At 34.4% G+C, this 12216-nt stretch overlaps 1 protein-coding gene across 2 annotated transcripts in view; it reads right to left on the reverse strand.

The window, feature by feature from the left end:
• LOC128999648 (unconventional myosin-XV-like) overlaps positions 1-12216 on the reverse strand; it is a 143382-nt gene that overhangs the window by 17238 nt on the left and 113928 nt on the right. The window contains exons 34-41 of one of the 2 annotated variants that reach the window (XM_054426261.1): positions 11828-11914; positions 11492-11676; positions 9971-10060; positions 9281-9382; positions 7876-8076; positions 7066-7196; positions 3637-3860; positions 2564-2646 (exon numbers count right to left, since the gene is read on the reverse strand). In XM_054426261.1, the coding sequence (XP_054282236.1) occupies positions 2564-2646; positions 3637-3860; positions 7066-7196; positions 7876-8076; positions 9281-9382; positions 9971-10060; positions 11492-11676; positions 11828-11914 (1103 nt within the window). Of the gene's footprint in view, positions 1-2551; positions 2647-3636; positions 3861-7065; positions 7197-7875; positions 8077-9280; positions 9383-9970; positions 10061-11491; positions 11677-11827; positions 11915-12216 lie in introns of both variants that reach the window. The other variant, XM_054426260.1, reaches the window with a different exon arrangement.

The following is a 12216-nucleotide window of genomic DNA, read 5'->3' on the forward strand; positions in this document are numbered from 1 at the left end:
CAATTAGGTAGAGACCTACGATTCCCTGTGAGTGTGACACATTTGGGGTTTCACACTGGGGTATACTATAAGTGTTTACAAAAAAAAAAAAAAAAAAAACAAAACATAACACCAAGCAACAAACACAAATAATCTTAAACAAACACCACAACAACAGACACTTAAAGCTAGGGATGGACGAGATTGGATTTTTAGTTCGAGACGAGACGAGACGAGATTTTTTATTTCTCATAAAATTTCGAGACGGGATTTCCCTTCTCATACACAACGGGAAATACACGTTCAAAATTTTTACCTGATTTTGTAACATTGTTAAATGACTGTTTAAATACAAAAATAATGATAATAGGCAAGAATATTTACGATCTTTTATTAAAAAACATCAGCATAACATTTTTTTATTAATCACGCCTAACTTATTAAAAATGCCGACGATTAGGAAACATAGTGATATCAGTTAGGATAGAGTTCAACTTATCCTAAAATAAAATAAATCATAAAATAAAAGCAATTTTAATTTTTATAAAATAGTTACTTGTTTTGATTTTTTATAGTAATAAAACATTCCTCACACTGCTTACACTTAACAAAACTTCTCAAATATTATTAAAGTAATATTATTAAAATGATAAAAGTAATATTTACATTTAAAGAATTAATTAAATAAGAACGCCTTCGCAAAGGAAACGCAACTACAACACGCTCCTGTATTGCGGGTATTGCATTGACTTTCTGCAGGCGTTTTTAATTTTTTTTTTTTTTTTTTTTTTTATTCTCGTCTCGATAAAAATCTCGGCCAAAAAGAAATCTCGTCTCATGTAACGAGATTTAAAATTTCCCGAAAATTTCCCAAAATTTCGAGACTTGACCATCCCTACTTAAAGCCGACAATCTGAAAATTAGATATGTTGATCTTTGACGTTATAAAGAAGAAAAAAGTTGTTGTTTTCGGCTTAACCCAAAAGACTAAAACTTTGTTATAATAACCAGACGAAACGAGACCACATCCCACATACCACATGCTGTTAAGAACATAAACTTGAAAATTTTGAAAAAAATGTAAAAACTATATCTTTGCATGTATATTGGTTCATATGTATTCGCTATGGCAGTCTCAGATAATTTTACAGCAACAATAAGATCAAATACCCTGTTACCAAAGTCTATCAGGGTGTCCACCAGGCCAACCAGAAAAAATTCATGAGTAATTCCAGGTAGGTAGTTCAGATCGTACTTTTCATACTAAACTTTCCAAACCGTTTTCGCACCAAATCTCGCAATGTAGTTTTAGCGCTAACACAGTTTGCTATTTTAGTTATCGGAAAAAGCATTCTCAGTTAAAAAAAACAAAATTTATGATTACTGTAATATTGCCTGACACAAGCATGCAATTTTTATATATTACTGATTAAATAATCAGAAAAATTAAAAATTATCCTTAAACCTGATATTTATTGATAACTTCTTAAAAATAGTGATATCTCGATACCATAATTTATCGAATCTCGGTACCGACACCTGAAAATAGATTCTTAATACTGATCATTTTAATTTTACCAAATTTTCTGTAAGGATTACTACACTAACCCCTGTCTTTATTTACTTTCATATAGTATGTAATTTTGGAGTTATGGGTTGTTTTTCAAGTTGCCTACAAAAATAATTAATGCAGAAATTACAAAAATTTCACATAGCCAATTTAAGTTTTAAGCCCTTTAATTCAATTCGCCCTTCTAAACACAATAAATAAATACCATGTTAAACATTTTTCGCTCAACCCAAACTTGAGGTTATATCGTGATCATCTACCACTGTTGTAGAGACACCATCATCGTTTTCCGCGATAACTGCAAAATCCTGAATATCTCCCTCAGTAACGGAAACATAACCACTGTCTTCCGGCAAAATCATTTTTTTTAAACCGCGGCCATTTGGAGTTTGGACATCATCATCGTCTCCCGCTGTCACGGAAACGTCACCGTCGTCTCCCTTGTACACGGAAACTTCAATCAGCAAAATGAAAATTCATTGTAAAATATTAAATTCCCGCACAACTCCCTGTCGGTGGACACCCTGTCTATCCCATAAGTTCAGGTTTAATAAGAAAGTGCCTATTGTCCGAGAATTAAGGAGATAAAGGACAGGATAAGAAGGCTTACCTTAAAAATTTTAGACATCCCACTTCACTAAAGTAACACAAAAGAAAACAAAAGGAAACACTTAATATATTGTGTTACTTTAGTGAAGTGGGATGCCTACAATTTTTAAGGTAAGCCTGCTTATCCTGTCCTTTGTCTCCTTAATTCTCAAAGAAAAATTCAGTAATTTGATCACACTTTTATTGTGACCAGGCTCTAATGCGGCATTGTTTTTCTCATAACCTCAGGCTTGGCCTAAAGGTTGCGGCATTACCACTTAGCCAAAATCTCCCAACCCAAGGCCTCAGAGACCAAACTCCCACATTCTACCACTAGACCAGCCCACTTCTAATTTCATCACACTGGTCGAGTACAACTTTTGTCGTTACTCGATTGTTGTTTGTCAATGTTACCTGGGTGCGTACAATGTTTGTTTGTTGTATCTCCAATCGTTCCTCCTTGATGACGGCTCTTGGCTCAACACTCTCAACACTTCCCCATCGCCCGGCTGGAAACAACATTCACATGTTAAACACAACATGATTGGGCAAAAAAAAAAAAACATTTTACACCTACACAAAAAATAGAGCTTGCTTGTTTCACCAGTAAAAATTGGATGTGTTAAGAACACACCCAAATATAAAAGTAAAGTAGGACCTGTCTTAAATGAAAATAAGGGTGAGTCATTTAAGGTAGCCAACATTTTGGTTTTTTAGCATCTAAGAACTATATAAGAATAATACAATAATGTAACTGGAAGTAGGGGCTACATGTACAAAAAATACATGTACATGTACATGTACAATGTATTGTAAGTTCTTTGAGAAAATAAATATATATTCTATTCTATATACACCAGAGACACATGACAAATTAAGAGGCTCTGACAAAACAGGATGAGAGGTAGTGAGAAGTTGATGGAATCCTTCAATGAAAAAAGGGTTTCATGGTATAAAGAAGGGTATGACTTAATTGAACATTGTGCCGCATGATAAATCATCCATCACCAAACCATACTCCGAGCCTGAGTCTAATGAAATGTCTGTGGATAACCTAAGAAGCATCAAGAATCCATCTCCTTCAAGATTACATTAGACTGAGTATCCAAGTTTATTACTGTACCATATTTTTTACAACATCGGCTATTTGATAACCAAAGTAGATGTCCCATATACATGGACTAGCTTTAGTAATATTTTTGTATTTAAAAAATAAAATAGAACATAGGGCCTACTCTGATGAGTAACAAAAACAGGGAGAAACTATCACATTAACAATTAACACATTAACTATCAAGTTAATGTGGAAATAATAATGTTACAATGAGTTTCCATTCAGTCTGGCTAGGTTAAAAAGTTGGCGTATTTGAAATCAGTGATATAGCCAACAGGTCCTATAGGATAATAGCCTATAAGGGACTCAATTTATTTATTTTTTTCAATACTTCAGAGAACTTCTTTTTCAAAATTTACAAACACAAATTTAAAACGCCACTTACCTAGTTGCTGAGCCAACAGATTCTTGCGATGATTGTCAAGCTTGGTGGGTCCTGGGGTGGGCGGAGTCATGTCAGGGATGGGCGGCGCTCGGTGGGCCGGCCGTCCTGTGCTTCTCAGGCTGTGATTGGCCGTCACCATCTCCAGCTTGTATTTCATCTCCGAGCTGATTCTCAGTTTGCCTACACTGCCTGGACTAGGTCGCTGGGCGCCTACCTCTAAAGATCTAGAAGGTTATGTTTTTAATTACACTCAAAGAATCATCAATAACCCAAATGCACTCAATATAAAAAAAATAAACCCTCGTAGGATTACAAATCTCAACTATTAGTCTTTTTCTAAATTAGGTTCAATTATCTATCTTAAATTTAACATAGAATAAGCCTGCTATCCTCTCAAAAAATCCTAAAAATCTAGGCCCTTGTGCTCTATGCTACACCCTTAACCTTAAATTTAACATAGTTTTTATAACAAAATGTAAATCCTAGAGTTTCTTGTTTTTCAAGATCGCAATGAATAATAGTACAGGAAAAATATTAAATAAAAATGAAAAAATTAGTTCAGGGATGAAACTTTGGTTTTAACTTCGTTTTACCAATGGAAGTCAAGATCCGATGAGTCCCTAACAGTCCCGATGGGGGAACATGGTTTTTAGGGGGTGGGGAGGGGGAATTTTGATATAATTCATTATTCACGATGTGAAGTCATTTAGGAAGTCGTTTTTAAGGTTTGTATACACGGTGAATCGATAGGAACCATATTTAGGTCGATAGAACCACCTCCATAAGAGATTTAGCATATTGGTACATGTTTAGTTGTTATTTTTCTACTAGGAGTAGGGGGAATTTTAAATAATTTATGATTTTTGACTTATGACTTGTTGGGTGTCGTTTTCAATGGATTTCTACATGCCAAATAGAATGGAACCACTATTTTGTCAATATAACTACATTATTAACAGATTTGGAGTGCTATCTGACTGAAATAAAATAAATGTTTGTGCACAAAATTAATTATTTAATATTTAAACATAAAAATTAAAACTATTATCTAAACATCAAGTATTAATTGAATGAGTTTATTTTTACAATAAATTTAATTTTTCCTATTATTATAAAATACCCCCTCACAGCAAACCTGCAGACCAAGCAAATTTTCATTTACCTGACAGGATTACTATTTATTTTCTATTTAAATAACATTAATTTTAATGAGTCATTAGGTTTGCTGCTACAGGGGAGGTAATAGGGGTTGTTTTTATTGAAATGTTGATAGCTTAGTATAAAATAAACAAAATTGCCAAGTTTGGTTTAAAAATATATCCACAAACAAGCGAACTACAACAGTTTATTTATTTTCCATTAGAATAACATGGGAATTTTAAATTTACATTTTTTTAAATTATCTCCTTAACCTTAAAGGATAAGAAGTCGGTGAAAAATTACTTTAATTTTTACGGAAAGTAAATAAAAGAAACGTAAATAAAAAGAACCTTATTTACTAGGCATATACTAAACTATTTAATATTTTAAGCTTATTTATTTTACACGTTTGTACCAAATTACATCAAAATCGGATAATTTGTGCTCAAGTTATCACGCTAAACGGACACATATGTATATGAATTTGAAAGGATGGTGTTTTTGACTTCTGGGGACCTCAAAACAAAAATGTAAATTGGTCCCGGGTCTAAGTCTTACCATGAGACCTACGGTAATAGCTTATTCCCTATATGGGAAATTCGCTAAAAACCTCGTTGTAACTTAGAATGTATTCCTTTGACTTGCTGAAGGATATAAAAACAGTATACATATGTACAAAACATATAAAACATATATACAAACTTTGTAGGGGCTACGCAAAGGTTAATAGATATTTACTTGAACTTTAAATCATAAAACATGGTTTAAATCCTGACTTAATGTCAATGTATTACAATGTATTATGGGTTTATGGAGACTTTTCTGGGGAGAAAATTGGGTTTTCCCATTTTTGACCCCATCAACAAAGAATTTCACAATTTCTTTCCAAACCACTTTCTAGAGCTTAAAAGATTTAATAATTTAGTATAGGTATGCCTTGTTGTACGCCTAACGGTTAAGGAGATAATAAAAAAAAATTAAATTTAAAATTTCCATGTTATTCTAATGGAAAATAAATAAACTGTTGTAGATAAATAAACTTGTTTGTGGATATATTTAAACCAAATTTGGCAATTTTGTTTATTTCATACTAAGCTATCAACATTTTAATAAAAACAACCCCATTACATCCCTGTTGCAGCAAACCTAATTATTAATTAAAATTAATGTTATTTAAATAGGAAATAAATCTGACAGTTTCAAGGACAAATTTTAGTAGAAATCCTGCCAGATAAATGGAAATTCGCTTGGTCTGCAGGTTTGCTGCGGCGGGGGTATTTTTTATAATGGGGAAAATTGAATTTATTGTAAAAATAAACTCATTCAATTAATACTTGATGTTTAGATAATAGTTTTAATTTTTATGTTTAAATATTAATTAATTTTGTGCACAAACATTTATTTTATTTCAGTCAGATAGCACTCCAAATCTGTTAATAATGTAGTTATATTGACAAAATAGTGGTTCCATTCTATTTGGCATGTAGAAATCCATTGAAAACGACACCCAACAAGTCATAAGTCAAAAAACATAAATTATTTAAAATTCCCCCTACTCCTCCTAGAAAAATAACAACTAAACATGTACCAATATGCTAAATCTCTTATGGAGGTGGTTCTATCGACCTAAATATGGTTACTATCGATTCACAGTGTATACAAACTTTAAAAACGACTTCCTAAATGACTTCAAATCATGAATAATGAATTATATCAAAATTCCCCCTCCCCACCCCCTAAAAACCATGTTCCCCCATCGGGACTGTTAGGGACTCATTGGATCTTGACTTTTATTGGTAAAACGAAGTTAAAACCAAAGTTTCATCCCTGAACTAATTTTTTTGTTTTTTTGGTGAATTTTAATCTATTTTGCCTGTACTAATAATAAATATGCTTATAGTCACCTTAATATATTTCTATCAAAGCAGGATTAATCTAAATAAAGCATTTTATAACAACAGATACTTTATATCCACAAACATTGAATAGAAACCTGAATCATTTGTACATTTAACAAGTCACCTCTTGATTATTATCTAACACCATTAACTTTGGACAATACAACAAAACTAGGCCTACTTACTATACTATTATGAATTTAGTCTATTTAATGTTTTAGTGCTTGGGTATGGACTAAATGTTGCTCTACAAATTTATCACTCTATTTGTTAAAATTACTTTGAAGTTAGTTTCTTATTAAAATAACTATTTGCGAATGAGAAATCAACTTAATGAAGTATGCTCCCCATGGGGATGACATATCTAAAACTAATCTATGTTATTACTCACTTGATGGCAGATTTATGGACTTGGAGGTCATGTTTGATGTTGGGAGTTGAAGTTTGAATCGACTGATCTGGGATTTCAAACTCCTCCCACTCAACGCTACCACTGACTCCACCATCAACTTCATTCAACTCCTGGAAAAAATTAAACTTATAAACGTATCAATTAAAAACTTTACACAAAATCTAATTTTAAACTTCTTATTTACTTCCATGGTAATTCAAACCCGAGAAGTTATTTGGCTCCACAAAACAATTGCCTTCACTTTCTTTGATACGGTCTATCTTCTTCATCGGTTCCCAACATTCTCATGCCTTTGGTTACCCTGCTTGATTTTTCCACGTCTGTGGGTTCCAGGGGTTTTCCCAGTCTGAGGTTTTTCTATATTTGTATCACAGTTTTATCTTCCTTCTTTTAACACACCAAAGGTCTTTTTACAGGTCTTTTTATTAATACAGATTCCTAAGTTCCCTATTTTGTTTGATTCTTTGATTTCTTTTTGTCGTTCAAAGATTTATCTGAGCGCCTAGCTAGTTTTTAATTATTAAAAGCTTTATCTCAACACCTTTATCTGTAATGTGGACGCCATATTCCAAATTCAAAGGACAATTAGTCGTATTATGCAAATAATCAAAATTAATATATCAGTAGTCTCAAACTAGTCTCAAATATCAGTAGTAATGGAAACTACAATTTATATATCCTACAATTAGGCTATGTGATTATTATGAAAATAGTTTTAACTAGACTAGTTTTTACGAATAGTTTAAGAAATTGTTTTGTAATGTAATCATTGATCTATTCTAGACCTACCTGAGAATGTTTCCTCCGTTGTTTCAGTTTCATCTGCATCTGCATGAATGGTGACTCATTGTCGTCCTTAGGCGGAGGCCACCGCCACTTGCCGATCCTGACAGTCTTGGCACGTCCGTACGGGTCCATGAACGGCCTCACCTCGTTGGGATCGCCCAACTCTGGTGGGGGCGGCATTGGTGGAGGCGGCGGCACCACGGACTATAAATATATTAGGTAGAGGATTATGTAAAAATATCTGTTTTGTAGAATTAAAATTACATTATACTAGAGGTGGGCCGATACCGATACTCGATACCAGCGGTATCTTGCCTGTTTTGGGTTCGATACCGATACTGACACTGAACTGTATGAATCGGTGCGGATTAAGTCAGTTCAGTGCGGGTAAATTGCCGTTACGAATCCATCTGTTTGCCTATTTAGTAGTAGAGTCAACCTTATTGGCCAGTTTTCAACTCTAGGGTTGATATTTGGTTTGGTCGATCACCACTGCGAGCGCTAGTGGCCTTGCCATTTTGATAGACACGACCTCATTGGCTAGTTTTCCATCCAGAGACGATGTTTGGCCAATCACGTGTAATGTTATAGCGACGTGGATACTTGGTTTGGTTGATCACCACTGCAAACGCTAGTGTCCTTGGCATTTTAATAGACACAATCTCATTGGCTCACCTACTGCCCTGCGACGACGATCAACCAATCACGTGCTATGTTTTAGCGACATTGAAACTTGGATGGTTGTTGAACGCCGCACCGAGTGCTAGTGTCTTTACTAACTTATTAGAACCTTTCTCATTGGCTGGTTTTGGATCGGAGGACGAAGATAAACCAATCACGGTTAGCGTTTTAGAGATGCAGTAGCCCTGTTATATGCACGATCGCGGTGTTGCAGTTGGCGCAGCAGTGTATGTCGTATGATCCATCCGTATGTTGACTGTTGAGGTTATGTTATTGTTTTTTCACATTGGTTCTAATTGAACTTTTTTGATTTTTGTTAATGAATGATATAGTTTTTTATTTAATATGAGTAAGCGTAAAAGTAATGTGTGGGCCTTTTTTAATATTATTAGTGAAAGTAGTGATGTGGCAAAATGTAAACTGTTCAAAAAAGATATTTCTCGTGGAGGTAAGTCTTGTACGACTTCTAACCTCATTAAACATCTAAAACTTCACCATCAACGTTAATTTTTCCAGATGAAATTGAAAAAACCAACAGTTGGGGAATAAAATATAGGCCAAGGCCAAGATGATGTTTAATGTTTTCAAGATTGAGTGAGTCCTATGTTCAAAAGTTGATTTAAAGGAATTACTACAGTATTTAAAAAAAAAGGACACTATGGTGATGAGCATTTGAGTTTTTTTTTTTTTTTACTGATAAAAGATGTACTGTATATAAGTAACTCACTTTGATGTTTGAATCCACCGATGACTTCCGACTCTTCAATTCAGACAAGACGTTGGTAAAGGCAGAATGAGGCGAACCAGAACCAGACCTATTGTGCACCTGCTGTAAAAGTAACAAGGAGTGAAACAGAGTGAAATTTTACTAAGCATGATTTAAATCAATCAAATTCTTTGAAATAGTGACACACACTTAAATGCATATTTTAGGCTGAAAAAAATATCGAATGTGAGTGTAGAATGGAGTGCAATGATCTATGTAGCTTTGTCACAGACTAAGAGCAGATGCATCTTTAGTCAGGTTTATTAATATCCCAACTTTGATTAAGTTTGGACCTGGTATAACTTGTTATACCTGATGATGATGTACCTATCCTTAATTTTTAATTAAGGATAGGTGGACCCAGTTTCGGTTCATCAAAAAGCTTTTGACTTTTCTCAGGATTGTACCGCGACTTTCTGATCATTACGCAATGTAACCGCTCAGCTACCCAGCTATTCTTTTACTCATAATGAGTTGTTGTAGTATTGTTCATATACATATTGTCAAAAGCCTTAAATCAAGAATTTCGTTAATATAATGAATGATTAGGTTGGCCTTTTTATCTGCAGTATATTACGTATATTTTGACATAAACCGCCTCATCATAGATCACCGTTTAATTGACCTTTTAAGACCAGAGTGTTTATTTACCTGTGCTTTGGTGTTAGACAACTGGGGTGGAGCTGGTCGACCTTTAGGTGGAGATCCGACCCAGGGTGGTGGCGTCTCATTGACTGCAGGCTGTCAACAGAACAGTAATTTATTAAGTTGTAATTTTTAACAACGCTAATTAAACTAACTCACTGACGAATAAGCCATTTGATTGAAGTATTCAATGCATTTGCAGGGGATGTTTTTCAAGTTAGGGCCGTTTAGTTTTTGTACAGCTCAACGAAACAGCTCGCCACTTACTGGCATTATTGGGAAACAGAATGGCGCCACTTGCAGCTCTGTAGCTGATTAGTACACTTGGTCTTTTGTCTAGAAGGTGAGATAAGGTCAGTCGGTCAGTGATACGTTTTTTGATCATATGAAATATATCCGATGCTAACATTCATCGCCAGATGACTGAAGTTTATGGCCCTAATGCGATGAGTGAGGGTAAGGAGGGAAACGGGTTAGGGAGTGTGAAAATGGCCTTGAAATCCTTTTTCCTTTGTGGTCTGCTGTGAGAAGTCTGGGTACCCATCAAAAACACAATTCCTTCCAAAATGAACATTTTCTCAGCCATTTTAATATAATGCAGGATACTATAGTATAGCGCAAAGTAGCAACACATAAAAACAGTAATTAAGTATGGACAAGAATGGATAATCTATCTATATTATTAATACGCTACATGAAACTTTGTGAACAGTAAGGCTTTTTTGTTTTAAGATTCAACCCCACATATTATATACCAAAATGTTCGTCTAGGTGTGTAGATTTGTATACTGACCTTATATTTTTGAAAAAAGTCCCTTGGGCTCTGCCACATTGACTTTTAAAGTTCCCATGTTATACTTATGAAGAATGAAATTGCTTACATTATGATCAGCTGGATAATTTAATTGCTGTTAATATTTTAGTTGCAATTTTAGGAAACGTGAGCTACAAACATTTACTGACTTGGTTGAAATGAAATATTTACTATTTGAATTTGGGTTGGCGTAAATATTATAATTGAAAAAAGCAAGAAAGCCTGGACAATTTGATATACTAAAAAGAAAACTGAATTAACACTGTGCTGCATTTCTTGAGCAATTATTGAAAGAGCAGATTTGCAAACTGTGGAAACATAGGCAAGTCATAGGAAACCGACACCACCAAGTAGAAGAAATAGAAATAATATTTTTTTTTTTTAATTTATAATTGATATTGTATTTTGGACAACCTAAAGGCAGGTATGAGTGGGAAATATTTGTATAAAACATTAAAAAACAAGATCAGCTTTTGAAAAATTATAAGATATTTAGCCTACAAGAAATTTTGATTATATAGTGAAGTGATTATTTCCATAATCTTTGAGTCAACTCTTTTAAAGGCATTGGAAATTATTACAGTTATTTGTTTTAAAATAATGCCTGTAATACTTCGTAATTGCTCAAATTTGAGCAACAGGTACTTATACACTAATGACGCTTAAAAGTGGACAATAAACAGCACAGCACATCACAGCTACATGACACTAACCGTGGTGGCCTGCTGCTGCAGAAGCTGTTGCAGAGCCTGGTTCTGCGCAAGCAGCTGTTGCTGGATCTGTATGTTCTGCGCCATGGCAGACTGCAGGAAGGCCCGGTGTAGGTTAGCTTGGTAGGCAAGGACATTTGGGTCGTTCTGCTGGTTGCCGTTTGACTGGTTGTTGGGCAGACTCAGACCTGGAAATGTATCATTTAGAAATATATTGGGAAATGGAACATTGTAAAATGCAGTCTGGAAGGGTATTAGAAAGATTCAAAGTAATCTTTACTAATTAAATTTAAACTTTTTAATAAAATAAAAAAACATTTATGGCATTGTTTGCTTTACCTTGCATGTTGTATATAGGCACAGGCATGAACCCAGGAGGCATTGAAGCTGGGTCTACCGGGTAACCCATACTAGCAGCTCCTGAACCTGACAATCCAAGGTGGTACATTAGGAAACTATATTAATAAATGTAAAATCAATTGTTACCGTACTAGTTCAGAGGAATTTATAGAATGTCAATTCAGTTGCAAGTAGGGAGGGTGATGCAAGAGAGACAGAAAACTCCTTCACCACTTTGCCCCTACTCTTAAAAATAAATCTCAGCGCAATTATGGGATGACTGTAGAGAGTAACACAGGCGATGGTGGCAGGGGAAGGGACCTAATGTGCATGTACATGATTTGAACTATACAAGAAGAACAGATCTTGTAAATTCATAATGAAACTGT

This window comes from Macrosteles quadrilineatus, unplaced genomic scaffold (genome assembly GCF_028750875.1).
Source record: "Macrosteles quadrilineatus isolate MER2022 unplaced genomic scaffold, UCM_ALF_1.0 Scaffold_8__2_contigs__length_117827958, whole genome shotgun sequence".
Taxonomy (NCBI): Eukaryota; Metazoa; Arthropoda; class Insecta; order Hemiptera; family Cicadellidae; genus Macrosteles; species Macrosteles quadrilineatus.